Genomic DNA, 19293 nt, shown 5'->3' with positions numbered 1-19293 from the left:
CCTAATATTTAACATCTCCCTGCTGTAGCCTGTAGTAGTCTTGAAGCACAAATGCATGCAACCCTTAAGGTTGGGTTGTATTGATTTGAAGACCACTGTCATATGAACCTGAAGAATTCTTCGCTTTAAAAGCACAAGTGTGCTTCTTTTTGGCTTTACATTTAATTCATGATTTCCAGGCCCGTGATCAGTCTTGTTCCTCATTCTCTGGCTGGCTCTGACCTCTTTGGAGAAATACCCAAACCAGGTCTGTTTGTCCAACCTGGACTGTCCTCTGCTCAGGTCAAGCTGGAAAGCAAGGGGTTCTTTGCCACTACTAAATTGTTCCCGTTTTATTTCAAATCATCACTTCCATTTGTAAAAAATAGTTTGAATTCCCTTGCTCTTCTCAAAAGCACTCCCAGACATCTCTGGTTTGATTTTAAGAGGTGCAAAGTTAATAACATTCTTCTTATTTCACAATCCAGGCCAATAATGAAAGTGGTTTATGGTGCCATATACTAGACAGACCTCCTTGAAGTCCTTTTGGCTTGATGGTGGTGGCCACTGAAAGCTAAATTCCTTTACAATATGGAGATTAATAAAGACACTGAGCCTTAGTTGCAGTCACATTTTACTGGGGCTCTACAAGACATTTTTAAAATTGACAGTATGGCATTTTTCATTTTTATTGATATTTTTAAAAGAAATCTCGCCACAGATTATGAAGTGAAATCAAATTTGATATAGCTTCTAGCCTGTTTTGTAAACAAAACCATTAGTGAATTAATTAGATGGCGCAGAAAAAAACGCTGTAATTGTCTTTCAATAGACTGACAGATGCATAATTCAGATATTTATTAGTGGAAATTTCCAATTGCATAACTATCATTTTGTTCCAACTGTTACAAAGCTTTTTATTAGAAAGATCAATCTTCTCTTTGAAGTCTCTTAATTTTTATTTTTAATTGTCAGGAATCCTTTGGCCTCCTTCTTTTTGAGAGAATGGGTATTTTGGGTGCCATCAAGGTGAGGAAACTGAGCCGTGAGGGACTGGAAAATCAAGTACCTGAGTAAATCCCACTTTCATCTGGCAATGAAGCTAGCGCTGTGGAGCTGAGAAAAATACTGCTTATAAGCATTTGGCCCCTTTTTTCCCTGTCCCTTCTTAACTATATGCAGGATGCTTAATTTTACTGATACCATCAGATGTGGCTGGAGCTTTTTTTTTTTCTTCCTTCGATTTTTAATTCCTAATGTAATTAAATACATCCTTTGCAGATGGAAACATATTCTTGGGGTTTATCTGCTAATGGAAAGGATGTTGTCAAGGTTTGGAAAGATGAGATGCTGTTTGTAGCCCATCAAATATCGTCAGAAGCTGGATGAGGATATGAACTGTCAAGAGGCTTCAGCTCCAGTTGGAGGCAGGAATAAGACATAAAAATAGGTGCTATATTGCGGATAAAAGCCAAACTCGGGAGTGGGGCCAGCTCATGTGTGGGGTTGGAGAGTTTAGGTCCATCTGATATTTTCAAGAAACCACAGTAGTGAGTTTTTCCATCTAGCATATTTTAGCTATATAATCCTTCTGCTATTTACTTTTTATTGGAATAATTTTATGCATGAAACAGTTTACATTCCTCCCTGCTTTTTAGCCTTTTCCTTCCAGACAGTTTTGAAAAATAATATTTACCTCTGGGCTTCGTGGAAGGACACAAATTTTCGGTACAGGGATCAAAACAGAATTACAAGTTTTTAGCACAGCTGAGTGTTTGGGTTAAATATCTGAGATTTTCTAAGGACTGTGCATTTTTCAGTGTATTCATAGAGTGTAATTTTGCAATTTATTTCCCTGTAGATCCCCATAGTCAGTTTGTGATATAATATTTAGTGCTCTCCCAACCAGCTGAACCTAGACTTTTTCAAAGAAAATAAGGTCACTGTGGTGGGCAGTTTCTACCCTGCTGCCCACTTGTAATTAATCCTTGATTCATCCTTCAAAATTTCAGCCTGCAGCCTAAAGACTTAATTTTTACTCCGTGATTTTTCTTTCCATCTTAGGTGTTTGGTTTTTTTTAAGTTATGACTTATTTTCTGGTCTAACCTGCTCCGGTCGCTGTGTCTGTTCACATGCAGCTAACCAAAAACTAACATGATGTTGAGCACGAGGTGGAAAGGGTATGGTGAAAAACACCATGTAGCCTCTTTATAATTCGGATATGCAAACTACAATTTCTCTCCAAGCCTTAGGTCAGGAGAGCCTTTAGATGTTTAAAGCACCTTCAAAACTCTAACGGAGAGCTCTGCAATACTGAGCACCGCGGTAGGCTTCAAGGCAGAAATACAAGCAAGGTATTTCCTCACTGAATAAAAAGAAGTGCTGGGAAGAAAGCAAGCTGTAAGGCGAGGAATATTATTGTGGGGCATTTCATCCGGGAAGAACGTAAATATATTTTGGTACTCAAAGCATGCTGTACTTTTCTGCTGGATTGTCGCCGCTTTGTTCGTGCAGCAGGTCAGCTGTTGGGATTAGGAGGGCTCAGCTCGCAAGTGCTGCGCTCAGCAACAGCTGCTGCTATTTTTGTTGGGTTGAATGCATCTAGCTGGGAAACGGCAGAAAATAAAGGACCCTGGGCATACCCAGCAAGCAAAAAGCATTTGCACTTCAGTTCCCAAGCGCTGCAGTTGGGGCAATGGTTATCTAAGGGGATACAAAGATACTGGCTTTTCATGGTAGCGCGGATTTCTGGCTCTGAATAATACACATAGAGCAAAATGCACAGCTAGCAAAAGTCCTTCGGAAAAGCATCTTTGGTGTTACAGAGGTATCGCTGTGCCCCTCATAGAGAGTTCAAGGGGAGACATGAGCAACAAGAAACTCACCTGTGGACACAGAAGTTCAAGAAAAGCTTCTGTCCAGCTCCTAAAAACTCACCGTTACTGCATGTTTAGGAAAAAGCCAAAATAATTTTCACTTGCGCAATATCCACTCCCTGTGTGTTCCCATTTAGCTGGGAGCCCAGCCAGTTCCCTTGAAGTTCCCAGCAGAAATGAGATCCTGAGCAAGGTTTTTGTGAGCGCTGTGTCCAGACACTGTGAAAGTTAATGTTCAAATACTCCCATTCTATCAGTGAGAAGAAATCTGGAGGTTTTTTGAGTGGCAAACACCATTCCAGTTGTAACCTCTATGTAGCTGCCAAAATGAAGGAAGGATACACAATGAATATGTGTTCAGCTCTGCTTTCATGCCTTTGGGTCTGTTGGTCTTTCATGGCTTCAGGGATCTGCACAGGGTACTGTAGTGGCCAGTATTATCTGCTCCTTGGAAAAAAAAAACCACAATTGTAGGGCTTCTTAGAAAACCCACAGCCATGCAAGAGCTGCTACCCACAGGCACAGATATTGGGTGGGTAGCTGTGCCTGTGGGTAACGTGGTACCATCTACCTGCAGTAAATGGGAATTCAGAAAATCAGAAATTTTTTGCTGTCCTCTCCTAGAAGGACATCATGCAGGAATATGAACTGATTTGACACTGTCCCACATGTCATCCTGGTCTCAAAATTGGAAAGTCATGGATTTGATGGATGGACTATTTGGTGGGTCAGGAACTAGCTGGCTGGCTGCACTGAAAGGGTTGCAGTCAATGGCTCAATGTCCAAGTGGAAGCCAGTGATGAATGGTGTTCCTCAGGGGTCAGTACCAGTGCTGTTCAACATCTTTGTTGGAGACATGGACAGTGGGATTGAGCCTCAGCAAGTTTGTCAGTGACACCAAGCTGTGTGGTGCAGTCAACACACTGGAGGGAAGGGATGCCATCTAGAGGGACCTGGAAAGACTTGAGAGGTGGGGACATGCAAACCTCATGATGTTCAGCCAAGCCAAGTGCAGGGTCGTACACATGGGACATGGCAATCCCAGGCACAAACACAGGTTGGGCAGAGAATGGCTGGAGAACAGCCCTGAGGAGAAGGGCTTGGGAATGCACGTGGATGAGAAGCTCAACATGAGCCAGCAGTGTGTGCTGACAGCCCAGAAAGCCAACTGCATCCTGGGCTGCATCAAAAGAAGTGTGGCCAGCAGGTCGAGAGAGGTGATTCTGCCCCTCTACTCTGCTCTGGTGAGACCCCACCTGGAGCTCTGTGTCCAGCTCTGGAGGCCTCAGCACAGGAAGGACATGGACCTGTTGGAACGGGTCCAGCAGAGGGCCACAAAAATGATCAGAGGGCTGGAGCCCCTCTGCTGTGAGGACAGGCTGAGAGAGTTGGGGCTGTGCAGCCTGGAGAAGAGAAGGGTCCAGGGAGACCTTACAACAGCCTTCCAATATCTGAAGGGGCTACAGGAGAGAGCAGGAGAGACTCTTTATGAGGGAGTGGAGCAATAGGATGAGAGGTAATGGTTTTAAATGGAAAGAGGGCAGTTTCAATTAGATGCTAGGAAGAAATTCTTTGCTGTGAGGGTGGTGAGAGCCTGGCCCAGGTTGCCCAGAGAAGCTGTGGCTGCCCCATCCCTGGAGGGGTTCAAGGCCAGGCTGGATGGGGCTTGGAGCAACCTGGTCTGGTGGGAGGTGTCCCTGCCCAGGGCAGGGGGGTGGAATGAGATGACCTTGAAGGTCCCTTCCAACCTAATCCATTCTATGATTCTATGACTAGAAGACTGGGTGTGAATGAGATAGATGCAGTTAAAATAATGTATCCTCAGGCTAGGTATGGCAAGCTTCAGGCACCTCATGAGTCTTCACAGAAAATAAATTCTTCTTTGGGAGATTTTTCTACATTCTGGTAAATATTTATTAATGTTTACAGTTTCTGAAGGTAATGTTTACAGCTTGCATTGTATCAGTTCCATGCTCACTGGAATTGCATGGAAATTGCTCACATGGCAGGCTATATATAATACACGTATGTGATTTACAGTAAGGGGGAGAGGAAGGATAAGAAACATACAGATACACTCATTTACTCTTTTTTCTATTGAGGTCTGGATTTTGTCTCATCAATATCCCTTTTCTCAGAAAGTCTGAAAAAGCATTAAGGTGTAAAACCATATTTATTTCTAGATGAATTATAGCTGTGTTAAAAAAAACATAAAAATTGGGCCCGGAGCACACTGTGTGTTTTGGAAATTGCAGGAGTTTATGCACCATAAAGTAAAGCAATGCTTTTGGAGCAGTTCCAACGTTTTCATATGTGCAGGAGGAGTGCAGGAGAAGCCGCTGAGGTCTAACAAAACAAGGACTTGGAAAAGCAAGAGAGCTTGGATCTCTTCTTTTCCTTTTGTACTTCTCCTCCTTCTCCTCGCCATCTCTCCTTCTCTTCTTCTCTTCTTTTCTCTTCCTCTTCTCCCCTGTGTTTGTATCTTGTCCCAATCTTGTAGCGTTGTTGTTCTGCTCAGCTCACTACCATGACATCTTCACCCGCTTCCTAATAGACTTTTTAAAGCTTCTTTACTGAAGCAGCCTTATTTTCTCAAAGCTGAAAAGTTAGATAGTCCTGTGAATACAACTTATTGGCAGCAAAATGAAGCCCTTTTCCCTGCCGTGTCCTCGCGTCCTCTTCAAGGGAGCTTCTCCTTGAATGTATATTTTCAGATACTGACCCATCTGTTTGGGTTCGCTCAGGGGTACCTTTGTCACAATGACTCAGGCTGCCAAAAAAGCACCTGGTGACATGGGAATGGGGCACCACGCTGAAGCACAGCCCAAAGGCCATGATATTGGCTGGACAATGCTTCCCACATGACTGCAAGGCACACGGGGAGAGGGCAGCTGGCTGTGGGGCTAACACAGAGGACAGCTGCTTGCTTCAATTTTGGGCCCCTCACAACAGGAAGGACATTGAGCGGGTCCAGAGAAGGGCGACAGAGCTGGTGAGGGGTCTGGAGAACAAGTCTCCTGAGGAGAGGCTGAGGGAGCTGGGGGTGTTCAACCTGGAGAAAAGGAGGCTGAGGGGAGACCTTCTCGCTCTCTCCAACTCCCTGAAAGGAGGGTGTAGCCGGGGGGGTCGGTCTCTTCTCCCAAGGAACAGGAGATAGGACAAGAGGAAATGGCCTCAAGTTGTGCCAGGGGAGGTTTAGGATGGATATTAGGAAAAATTTCTTCACCGAAGGGTTATCAAACATGGGAATGGGCTCCCCAGGGAAATGGTTGAAGCCCCATCCCTGAAAGTATTTAAAAGATGGTTAGACATGGTGCTGAGAGACATGGTGATATTGTCAGTGTTGGGTTGATGGTTGGACTGGATGTTCTGAAAGGTCCCTTTCAACCCAGACAATTCTATGATTCTAACACACACAACACCCTGATGCTGTGGGGCTTCCCTGCTGCAGAGGTCTGGATGGGTGTGAGATGAGGAGGACAGGAGTGGCCACCTCTTTATGAGGTTGGCAATCACAGTGAGCTCGTGCAATGGGAAGGGGCTAAAAGATGGAGGAGTCTGACTCTTCCTGTGTAGCCCTGTCTAGTTGGTACCTGCTGGTTAAAGATGCAGGCATGGCTTTCAACCCAGACAATTCTATGATTCTAACTTCTGTACACCCTGATGTTGTGGGGCTTCCCTGCTGCAGAGGTCTGGATGGGTGTGAGATGAGGAGGACAGGAGTGGCCACCTCTTTATGAGGTTGGCAATCACAGTGAGCTCGTGCAATGGGAAGGGGCTAAAAGATGGAGGAGTCTGACTCTTCCTGTGTAGCCCTGTCTAGTTGGTACCTGCTGGTTAAAGATGCAGGCATGGCTCCAAATGTGAGTGTGATACCCCATCACTCCATATGGCTCGTGCAATGGGAAGGGGCTAAAAGATGGAGGAGTCTGACTCTTCCTGTGTAGCCCTGTCTAGTTGGTACCTGCTGGTTAAAGATGCAGGCATGGCTCCAAATGTGAGTGTGATACCCCATCACCCCCACTGCTTGGACCAGAAAATTTTGCAAAATATATATATTTATATGTTTTATAGCCTATTTATATTAGATATGCATATAATCTTATATGCAATCTATATTTTATCTCTTTATGCAAATACATACATATGCACAATGAAAACAGCTATTTCTTATTCTATTTTGCTTCTACAATTGGCTCATTTATTTATAAACACTTCTGCTGTTACTTTTGTCACTGGGATGGAGTTCATTTCCTGGATCAGCATCCTGCAAAATGACCTAATCTAATTAGTTTTGGCTCTTCTCTCTCTGGCTTTTATTTAACTACTCTCCCTATTGCATTTTCTTATTTTTTTGGAGAGAAAATATATTCCTGTCCCAGAACTGAAAGGGTTCATCTCCTCCTCCAGGGGTTCCTGTGTAACAGAGAGGGCACGAGCTCAAGCAGATTCACTGTGAGGGACTCCAGCCAGGAGAGCATCAGTAGTAACTACGGCTTTAAAGGGATTCACTATTTGGGGAATTATTGCACTGGAAAGGATGGTGTGGATCTGCTCTTGGCAGTGCTTTGCAATTCAGCCTGCTTTGTGCTTTCTGGTTAAGTCAGTGCACGTTGGAGGCAGAATTGCAGCCATGGACCATGTGCCAGAGCTTGATGATGAGATGGATGTGAAATGGAAACGTGAAACGTGTACAAAGGTGGAGAGAATGGGAAAGAGTATGCTCAGTGCTGTGCATTTTATTTCTATTTTTTCCTGCCACTGGGCCTTTCAGCAGATAAGGAACTTAAATTTTTTTATTGAATGGGGACTTTTACAGTAGCCTTGATGTTTGCTCTTACCATCACTGCACTGAATCTCCAAGAGGGATAATTTGGACGGGCCTTTGAGCGACCTGGTCTGGTGGGAGGTGTCCCTGCCCAGGGCAGGGGGGTTGGAACTCCATGATCTTTAAGGTCCCTTCCAACTCTAACGTTATTCTATGATCTTTGAACTGGTGAGAGGGCAATGACTGGGTAAGTTCAATGCAAGGAGAGGATTGAAAAAAAGGAGGAGAGAAGGGACCAGAAATTCTTTTAACTTGCAAAAAACCAATAGAGATGGAGGTTGGTTGCTACCCTGTGTCTGTCCTCTTAGTGGCTCAGCTACTCTCAGAGAAGAGCAATTGAAAGTCAAGGCTCCGGCAGGTCTCCACCAAATCGATAGTCCCAGGGCCTTTGAAATATAAGATATTGCTTTCAAGTGAGTGAAAGATGATCTTGAGAGCTGTGTAATAAGGATGTCTCCTTTGCAAAACTGCGCGCTTTTCCCTCTCTGAAGTATGTAGGACATTTTTGTGGTGGGTTTCTTGGGAGGCTGAGCATCCTGCCCAACATACCACCCTCCTTCTGAGCCAAGAGTAAAAATCCTTGTGGCTTCTGTGGCTCCGTGGGCTATTTATCTCATTATAATTGAAGGACATGATGTTCTCAGCAGCCCATTCTCATCTCCTGTTAATCTTTTTTTTTTATTTTCATAAAAAGTTCAGGTAACTCCTGGATATTTTGTTTCTACTTTCAAAATGAGATTGGGATTTGATGTTGTGGTTTTTTTCTATTAATTATCATGAGCTTAATATTAAAAATTACTATTTGTGAAAATAATAGAAATGGCCTGGAGCTCCCCAACTTTACATCATAAAAATAGTCCTCACAGTTCCCACATTTGGCAGAAATGCCAGAGCAAGGGGAGGATTCAGGCACGTTGAAGGAGGAGAACAAGTTTGATGGATTTGTTTTCCAGGTGGACAACTAGGTGATCCAAATTGTAAGCCTTTGGGGATTTTTGTAGCTTGGTGGCTTGTTTCAGTGCATCAGCACGTTTCATGCAAACCGATCCCCTCACACTCTCAAACTCTCACAAATCCTCTGCCTTATGAAGCATGACAGGAGTGGGAATGGAAAATGGATCTAAATTCTCCTGGGGCATTAGGTCAAAGTCTTGCATTAGCTAATTGTAGCCGCCTGATTGTTCTATATTTAAACATTTGTGACACTGATAACATCATCAAACACCGAATAAAACCACTGCCTTCTGTTTCCTTATAGTAATTTCCTTTCCTGTACTTATTTTGAAGCTTTGCAGGGATGTATAGGAAAGCAGGTTACTTGCCCAGACTCTCCATCATGCGCCCGGGCACCCCTGAAAAAAACAGTAATTAATAGAAGAAATAACCTTTTTAATGAAAGATATAAAAATTACTAGTCAGAATCTGTGGTATTTAAATAACAATACCATAAGGGAACACTTTGGGATTTATTCATACTCCCTGCTATTATAAAATATTGTAATTGATTCATCTGAGCCTCCACCAGGTGGTTGTGTTTATTTTTAGCACTGATGTTTAGTACAGATTAACATTAGGAAAATAAGAATTTATGTTTCAAGTAAGTTCAGAATGCTAAATACCTTCTTTTCTTTCTTTTTTTATTGTTTCTTGTCCAAATTGATTGAGAAGTGTTCAAATTTGCCACCAGAGCTACTTTTTTGGTTCCACTTTGGTTCATTATTACTTGTCTAACCTTAAAAAATACAGGCTGAAATAAGACAAGTCTGATCTGCGATATCTAATAGGGATTTGCACAGACTTTTGTTTGAAATAATTTGTGTGGCAACTGATTGCACTTGTCCACCAGCAGATGGACAGGTCTGATGGGAAACCACCAGTCTGGGTTACCATCAAAAGCAAGAGGGTAAGATCTCCCGAAGTATATGCTTAGTCATACTAAACCTTAATTATTTTTTTTTTTGCAAGTTTTGGTAAATTCTGCTCTGCCAGGATTTTACCTTAACATTTATCATGTCTTCATTCGCTATGTGTCACCTCACTCCTCTCTCCGTTCCCCTGAAACAGCCTGGTTTGATTTAGGTGGAATAATATCAAATAACTTAGTTCAATCAGTTACACTAAAGTCCCTATGCCATTTATTCAAAACAAATCTTAGTTCAATCAGTTACACTAAAGTCCCTAAGCCATTTATTCAAAATTAAACAAACAAACAAACAAAAAATACCAAAAACCCAACAAACCCCAGACCCTGACCCCAAACCAAAAATGTTTTTATCACTTTCAGTCTGCCATAGAATTTCTTTCTGCTCTGAGCTCTGATCAAACCATGTGCTGAAGGCAGCAATTTGTAGCTGTAGCACCAGTTCAATAAATAGCTGGGCAGCTCTACTGCGTACGTGAGGAAAAATGGCTTTCTTTATTATATGTGGATTGTTTAGGTCTCTGTACCCTGTCTCCCTGAAGATTAAACAGCAAACACAAGCTTCATGCAAAGATAATAATTACAAGTCTCAGCATGAAATGCAGAATAGTGCCTTTGGAAAAAGGAAAGTTTCATGTGGGCTGGGAAATGCTTGCAGCTGTGGGGAAAATAAGAAGCCACAAATCTGAGGACTGAAATCCCAAATGGTTTTAAACCAGACAGATAAATACACGCATACATATATACATATGCATATATGTGTTTATATGTTTATCGACACACTGGAGCACAGCAGTATTGCACCAAGAGCAGGGAGTACAAACCTGCTAATGAGCCCCTGGAGCAACAAGATGATTCTCTGAAAGCAGTTGCAAAACAGTGGTAAAATTGAGAATTTTTCTCCACTGGTGTTTTGAGAAAGCTGACGGTAATCTGAACAAGTTCAATCCACTTTCAGATTTGTTTTTTTTTACTTTATTAAAACCTTAAACCCTGTCAACACAAACTACATGCTGTGAAGTTCTGCAGCTTCATTTTCTAGCAGGCAGTGAGCAGACATGGTTTAGGTGGTGATGTGGGTGATAATGTTGGTGTTTTGGGCCATTGTAGATGAAACCACTGAAACAGCATTAATAAATCAAAGAACTTAAAATGAAAATTTTGGCCAGAGATGGGTGGATCCTCATTTATTAGGTTTTATTTCTGAATCACTTGTAGTGGTGTTGGGAATCTCTTTGCCAGCTGAGAATCAGCCTTTTGGGTTTGATTTCTTTAAGTTGTATGTGTCTTTGTGGACATCTGAGTACCAGTTTGATTTTTGACAAAGACGAGATGCCGAAGGTACCCATCCCTCCTTGCATTTTCCCTGTGACATGAACCATTACACGAACAAAGCGAACGTAAAGGAAACTGCTCAAGGTTATGGTACACAGCCTGGGAGAAGAGTGGAAGGTGCCATGTCTCATGTCAGCCTGCATTTCTGTTACCAAGAAAATCTAAAAATAGATATTACATTAAATAAATTACAATGGTATGAATGTTGTCTCGTAACCTAAAAGGCAAGCTGGATTTCTGATGGGGCTTGATGACAGACAAGCCACTTGTCTGCTGGCTGAAGCCAAATTCCTACAAGAAAACCAAAATAGAAGTTACCAAATGGCACCGATTACTATAAAGGGGGAAAAACAATATTATTGTGAGCAGCTGCTGGGGGAATTTAGCAAACTAAGAGGCCTGGTAGGTCAGTGACAAGGTTCCTTTCTTGTTCAGTGGTGACGAAGAGGGGATGGCCAAGATGGAAACGATGGCTGCATTCCAGCTGTCTTTGGGATGGGTACTGGTCCCTCAGGGCCAGCTGGGGATGGCTCAGGGTTCAGAAGTTACCAGGGTAACACCAGAGAGCAAAGCAAACAGCTCCCTTCAACCTCATCTTGGGAAATCGGTCTAAAAATAGGTTGCTGAGGCTTAAGGTTAAAAGTAAAGACGTGACCAAGCAGCGCTGTTGAAAAGCCAGCTCTGCTCATCCTCTACAAACATCCAAGGACTGCATTTCCCTGCCAGAGCCGGTGTGTTTGTTACTAGCTGTAGAAGAAGGATTTGTGAAAGTTGTACATTAGCTAGCAACGTGTTTTGGCGTGAGAGTAACACTGATGGGTGGATTTTCCCTAAAATGCATGGAGTTTTAGAAACGGCTTTCCAGTTTAACAATAGACTGACTATCTAACAAATCCAGTTCATACCAAAGTCAGTCTGATGACTGAGGAGATGAGAGGAATTATTTGAAGGTATAGTGGTGGGATTAGTGGGTCCTCATGCAGTTGGACTATCACAGCCTGGCAGAGGAATGTGCCCTGCTTCTAACCGTTGTGTTTGCCTGCTTTACCCCCAAGGTCCAGCTGAAAAGCGAAGAATCGAAAACGTTTGCCATGAAAATACTGAAGAAACGTCACATCGTGGACACTCGGCAGCAGGAGCACATCCGCTCGGAGAAGCAGATCATGCAGAGCGCGCACTCGGACTTCATCGTGAGGTATCGTCCCTCTGCTTCATGCACTGCTGTGGGAACATCCCATAAAACCACGCAGGAATCATTCATCTATCACTAGAAAAACCCTTTAACCATAGCTTATTAACCAGAGGAGGGCCACAAAAAATAATAAGAGGGCTGGAGCGCCTTAGTTGGGTGTGTTCAGCTTGGAGAAGGCTCAAGGGAGACCTTATAGCAAAGGTCTTTGAAGGGGACCTACAAGAATCACAGAATCACAGAATCACAGAATCTTCTAGGTTGGAAGGGACCTTAAAGATCATCTTGTCCAACCGTCAACCTAACTGACAAAAATAGACACCCACACAACAAACAAGGAGCATCATCACTAAACCAGACCTCCCAGCACTACATCAACCCCTCTTTTGAACACCTCCAGGGATGGTGCTTCAACCACCTCCCTGGGCAGCCCATTCCAATGGCTGAGAACCCTTTCAGTGAAAATATTGTTCCTAATATCCAGCCTGAACCTCCCCTGGCGCAACTTGAGGCCATTTCCTCTTGTCCTGTCGCCTGGGACTTGAGAGAAGAGACCGACCCCCACCTCTCTACCCTCTCCTTTCAGGGAGTTGTAGAGAGCAATAAGGTCTCCCCTCAGCCTCCTCTTCTCCAGGCTGAATAACCCCAGCTCCCTCAGCCTCTCCTCATAAGACTTATTCTCCAGACCCCTCACCATCTTTGTCGCCCTTCTCTGGACCCGCTCCAGCCCCTCAATGTCTTTTTTATGGTAGGGGGCCCAAAACTGGACACAGTACTCAAGGTGAGGCCTCACCAGTGCCCAGTACAGGGGGACAATTACCTCTCGGGCCCTACTCGCCACGCTGTTCCTGACACAGGCCAGGATGCTGGTGGCCTTCTTGGCCACCTGGGCACACTGCTGGCTCCTGTTCAGCCCACAGGCCACCAACACCCCCAGGTCCTTTTCTGCCCGGCATCTCCAGCCACTCTGCCCCCAGCCTGGAGCTGCAGGGGGTTGTTGAGAGGGACTTTTTACAAAGGCGTGTAGTGATAGGACAAGGGTAATGGCTTCACACTGAAAGAGGGGAGATTTAGATTAGATATCAGGAAGAAATTTTTCACTGTGAGAGTGATGAGGCACTGGCGCAGGTTAGGGAGGCCCCATCCCTGGAGGCGTACATGACGAGGCTGGATGGGGCTTTGAGCAACCTGGTCTGGTGGGAGGTGTCCCTGCCCATGGCAGGGGGGTTGGAACTTGATGATCTTTAAGGTCCCTTCCAACCTAATCCATTCTATGATTCTGTGATAGCTTCCCTGCAAGGAACTGCAGATACAATGCAAGGAATAAGGTCTTCTCAAGGCCAATGTGAGATTACTGTGCCCATGGGGAGTGTCTGCCCAAGTCTAAACTAAGCTCACGTCTTAACTAGTTTGCTGTGTCTCTGTGCCATGCTCACATGGCTTTGTGGCTTCAGGAGCAAGCACACCCTCAGCGTGGGCAGAGCTTGCTGATGCCAGTAGGTGATGCTCCGTGTAGACATACACAGTGTGACTCTGCCTCAGCCCTCCTCAAGGTCAAAATTCCTCTTTTTTCTGAATTTTCCTTCCTGCAAAGGGAAGCTGGAAGGCAGGGTTTAATCTTTTGAGATCATGTGTTGCCATGTGAATCAACAGTTGTATCCAGCACTTCTCTTTAGGGTGTATTAGATAGGTCCAGCTCATTGTCGCTTGACTCATCATGGGCAAATGCACTAAAACTCTCAATCCTAAGCACATGCAATTCTTCTGCAAAAAAAAAATCAGATGCCAGGCATTTTTGTTTGTTTTAACCCTAATAGCAAAGTTCTCTGACTCTTCAAGGGTTGTGAGTACCTGTCTGCAGGAAACAGAGATGGTTTAGGTCAGGATAAGAGCAGCGGGTGGTGAGGACTCCTGGCAGGGCAATGCATTTCACTGAGCTGGAGGTCTAAGCCAAGGATGCTGCCTTCACCCTCGAAGAGATGCCTGAAGCACTTGCCTTTTGCCGGAGGAGATCAACCCTGCTCCCAAAATTTGCTCCAGAGAGACATACTATCCCAGGGGTGAAACCAAATCCCTGCGATACAAACGCGAAGGCAAGCGCCTGGCCAGGAGGGCCACCCATCAGTTGCTAAGGGGGTGTTTCCTTCCTGAGCTGATCCCTGGGATTCCCCTGGAGCCCACAGCTTCACCTCTGATTCATGGGTGACAACTGCAGCCCGACACACTGCTCAGCTGCAGTTTCCTTCACGCTCTAATATTTGCTTGACAACCATGCCCCTGCTACCTGGACTAGAGACAAATATACCTTGTGAGCTATTTCAGCCTATGGATTTGTATTCTGAAGCCTGAGCTGTCTCAGGATGGGGATGTAAAGGGAGGGGGAGGGCCAGCCAAGCTGAGACACATTTTGACACCATTCCCAGAAATACCCCCTCCTAAATAAAAATCCCGAGCCTGCAAACATTTCAGAATGGAGCCTCTGATACTCATAGCTAGTTAAATAAATAGTTCTGTCCCACTTTTTATTCTTTCAGTAGGCAGTTGAAAAAAGGATGTGTTAGCAATAGGTCTTCTTCTTCTGTATCATGCAGTAATTCCCATCCTTTACAGTAACAAGCCTCCCTTTACTATTTTTAATAACCTGTGGAAATCCTGCACTGGGAAGGAACTTTCTAAGTCACCAAGTCCAAACTTTTGCTATTGCACGTGCCACAGCTAGAAAATCCTCTCTGCTTTATCAAACTCCATGTCTGCATTTCCCCCTCATTCCTCCTATTGTGCACCACAATTTGAAGTTGTTATAATTTCTGATCTAAAATTATTCATAACCTGTTGTACCCTTTCTTGGGCCAGCTGGGATAATGTTTTTTTCGGTGCTACAGGCAGAAATCTTACCACTTCAGTAGATGAGTTGTGTTTTGAGATGTCACGTGGAAGGTGGATTTAGAATGGTCTTGGAACAAGGACACAACCTCTGGGATATCAGAATGGGAAAGACATTTTCAAAGAACTCAATTATTCTCTTTATTCAGAATGACACTTTGTTAAAAATCTCTGAAGACTAGTTCAGTTTGGTTGTTAAAATGCATTAAACCAAAAGTGCATTAAAATCAGGTAAAAGAAGCAGAAGAGGATAAGTACCACTAAACAAAATTTACTTATAGATAAACCAAGAATCTCGGAGAATAAATTGCTCTGGGTTTGATAAAGGGCCAAACAAGTGTTGAGCAGTGGATGGGTGCACTGGATCTGCAAATATTTAGATGAATAAGAATATTTTTTTTAAATGAATTCAAATATTCTGTCATTTCAAACTTGAGACTGCTTGATCTACTAAAATAGTGCAGTTTCATCATGTATAAATTTTATGCTTCCATTATGGTTGATAAACAATATTTGGTTATTTATTTTCTGCACGTGTTATGATTTGATGCCTATAAAATCTTCTAGAAAGCAATTTTTCAGCAGGGCTACCCTAGCAAGAGAAAGTAATGCCTTATTTCAGTAGCATTTAAATTACCAAGCAATTAAAAATATTTAGTTACTCATATTTTGGATTTTGGACTATGTAGGTTTTCTATAAACCTGAATGTAGATGAAATGTTTATTAAAATAAATTATATTTTGTTTAACTGGCAAGAAACAGTTGGGGTTTTTGTTAGACACACAAAGTTTAACAGTATGAAATGGTCAGTAAGTTTGTTCCAACTTTTTCTGAGCAGCACACTATAACTGAGGTTTTAAATGTCAACGTAGGTAATACTAGAGTAAGAAAAGATCTGAACCATTCATTTTTTTCCCTTTAAAATTTTGTTGTGGCTGCAAATAGTGCCTTTTATCTACAGAATATTTCCCAGGTAGATCAGCATCGAGCATATTCGGTCCCCAAACTCCTGCCTACATCACAGCTCTGCCTGCTGGGATCTTCTTCTGTTAGACATGGCAAAAGCATAGAGGGTAACTGCTGCTAAGCTGTGTGCTGGATGCCACACAAACACAGGCAGGGGACAAATGCTGTCTAGCATCGTGATGTGAAAGCATATCAGAGCCAAGCTGTAGCTGCCAAGATGTGTTGCCGTGTACCTTAAGTTAATATTTAGCTGAATGCTTTCAAAAGGAACTGAATCCTACTGTGTTTTCCCCCTGGTCCATCACACAGCTCCATAAAAGATATTAATAACTGGATTTTTCACTAGATGGGAAGAGCTAGAATTTGCAAAACCACCTGTTTTAATTTATATCATGTTGCAGCAGCCCTTTAATTTTTAATTCTTGGAACAACTACACCATAACAGAATATCCCTCAGCATCCCCTTCTGCTGCAGAGCTCAGGTTTTTAAAATTGATTTCTTAACAGTGCAGCTACAAAGAAACCTTTCCAGTATCCACATACAGCAGGGTTGTTCTTGCAGGCAACCTGAACTGAGATACCCACACATGTAACAAGAAGTGCAAAGGTAGTTCAACGTTAAAATTAAATAAAGCAGCTAATACTGAAGTTCCCATATGTTAAAATTAAATAAAGCAGCTAATACTGAATACTAATACTAATAATACTTATTTCCACAGTTTCATAGTTGCATTTGTTTAATGTATCATATTAAACGGAGCACAGATTTTACCGCCCAACTAAGATTCAGGAGAACAGGTTGGTAAAGCCTGGCCCATCTATCCCTTTAGTCAAATTCCACTTTCAGTCCCTGGGAGGAAGAGAAAGAGCGCTTTTAGATGCCTACATGTCAGCAGGTTGTCTTTAAACTCTCCAAATTGGTGGGTTTAAGTCCTGGAATGAAGCGCAAATTTGGCAACGCTCCTTTGAGATGATTAAATGGAAGGAAAACTGCAGATCTGCAAAGGGGCTCTGAAGTGTGAAGAATAAGATGATATGGTAGGAAACGAAAAATGGTAGAAAAGCTTCCCTTTCAAAGACATCTGGGAAGCCATGTGCCAGGTTACGCCATTCGAAACGGCAGATTTTATACGTAGCACCCAGAATAGTGGTGACCTCTTCTTCTGAGGCCCACAATACACTTCACCACGCAGATGGCCATCCTTTTCTGCTGAAATATTTCCCACCTGAGAAGATGCACAGAAATTATTTTCTTAAATGTAGCGCTAGCTCTGAAGGATCCCCCTAGTCTCATGGTGCTTCCTGGGGTGCTTCCTGCACACGGTCTGTGAGGAATGGGAACTCTTGGTACCTTTGCTTGTACGGTGGATTCATGCCTGATTTTCTTGTTTGCCAACAACAGGCTCTACAGGACGTTCAAGGACAGCAAGTATCTGTACATGCTGATGGAAGCCTGTCTAGGTGGAGAGCTCTGGACAATTCTCAGGGACAGGTGAGTTTTAAGAAACCATTATCTTAAAAAGTGGAATATTTTCTCATATGCCACCGGATAACCAAAGGTCTCTATCTTTCATGGACAAAATCTGGATCTTACCGTGCTATGTTTAAGATCCCAGTAAGGTGAGGCTATAATTTGGTTCCTATGCAGATAACTAGGCATAAAGTGAATCCAGTCATGTCTGAGAATAAAGAGGTTGCATCCAGCATGTACAAGGCTTTATGTAAGTGGAGACTTACCCAGAACTACTTTCTCACGATCACTCTGAAAAAATACAGAAGGTAGTGATGGTAGTCATGTGACAAATTGCATCGATGACAGGTCTTTTGACTGCCCTTTCCCTGTATCTTCATCTCTAAAAGGTATCCCTAAATAACCAGCAGCATATTTTAATTTTGATTTAATTAATTATATAATTATTTTTTTCATTATCTAGAACAGTAACTTTTAACAACCACAAAAATTCCGGCTCTGGCCACAGTGCCCATGCTACCACTTCCCACATTTGAGAGCCTGGATGGAGGCTCAGGCACCTGATAGAGAAGCATGGGACTGTCCCAAGGGTGACAAAGCCTTTAGGAACCACATCTGATGGCAGAGAATGACCCTGCAGGGTGTGACCAGGCATTGCAGGAGGTGCAACCTTAAGGCCAGTCTCACTGCCTTTGTGCAAGACATGGTCTGGAGATGTTGTCCTTCCAGCGCCGCACCTTCATGCAATACAACCGTGGCTGCTTCAGACTCTGGACTTAGAAAGCAAGGCACAAAGGTGGCAGTGGCACTAGTGAGAGTTCACAACTGTGAACAAAATCCATGAGAACATGCATTTTCAAGGTAAAAAGCGCAGACTTCTTCAAAGTCTTCTGAAAATTTACAGTCTCCCATCCCAGAGAAAGACCTCCTGGTTTTGTCTCAGTGTTTGCTCCTCTGCCCGACCCTCTGCAACAGTGAATAGCAACTTAGAATCATAGAATCATAGAATCATTGAGGTTGGAAGAGACCCTTGGGATCATCGAGTCCAACCATCTCCCCTACTCTACAAAGTCCTCCCCTACACCATGTCCCTCAGTACCGCATCTAAACGTCCCTTAAACACAGCCAGGGACGGTGACTCCACCTCTATCATGGAGGAAATGTGATAAACGATGTCTATTAATATTTCTTAATATTTACGACACAGTCAGGTATTACAGTGGTGAGCAGGAGGCAATCAGTAGTTCTGCACGGGCTTTTAGTCCAAACACCACATATTAAATGAAGGTTGCTCATCAACACGGGAAACAGGATCATGCATCAAATCCACACCCTTGAAGGAGCACGAGGCGGTCAGGACGCAGAAGTGCCATGGAAAAAAGATAGTTAGGAAAGCATGTAATTACATACAGCAACGTAATGCGCAAGGAAATGCAGTCCTGGTATTTCCTGCCTCCTGGGGGGGTTGACCTTGCAGCGTTTGGTTTGGGTTGAGGGTGGGCAGGGGGCAGGTGGGGGGACGTGAGACATGCACACAGTACGCCCGTGGGGCTGGAAAAGATGGGGTGAATCATGCGTAGCTATTCAATAAGCTTATAACTGGAAGCTAATTGAATTAAATTTGGAAAGCAAAAGAAATGCATCTGGGAGATTGATCAGAAAGCAAAGATTATTTTCTGTTTTAATTACCTAGCATGAATTTTGTACATACCTTTGTCCCCCTGTACTCGGCACTGGTGAGGCCTCACCTCGAGGGCTGGGTCCAGTTTTGGGCCCCCTACCATAAAAAAGACATCGAGGTGCTGGAGCGGGTCCAGAGAAGGGCGACAAAGCTGGTGAGGGG

At 43.5% G+C, this 19293-nt stretch overlaps 1 protein-coding gene across 1 annotated transcript in view; it reads left to right on the top strand.

Moving 5' to 3' along the window:
* Positions 1-19293, top strand: part of PRKG1 (protein kinase, cGMP-dependent, type I) — a 551141-nt gene that overhangs the window by 517843 nt on the left and 14005 nt on the right. The window contains exons 11-12 of the mRNA XM_014966652.1: positions 11996-12135; positions 17382-17471. Of these exons, the coding sequence (XP_014822138.1) occupies positions 11996-12135; positions 17382-17471 (230 nt within the window). The remainder of the gene's footprint in view (positions 1-11995; positions 12136-17381; positions 17472-19293) is intronic.

The sequence above is a fragment of the Calidris pugnax genome, unplaced genomic scaffold (assembly GCF_001431845.1).
Source record: "Calidris pugnax isolate Ruff unplaced genomic scaffold, ASM143184v1 scaffold53, whole genome shotgun sequence".
Taxonomy (NCBI): domain Eukaryota; kingdom Metazoa; phylum Chordata; class Aves; order Charadriiformes; family Scolopacidae; genus Calidris; species Calidris pugnax.
Note: the sequence above shows the minus strand (reverse complement) of the source record. Positions and strands in the feature narration are given on the sequence as shown.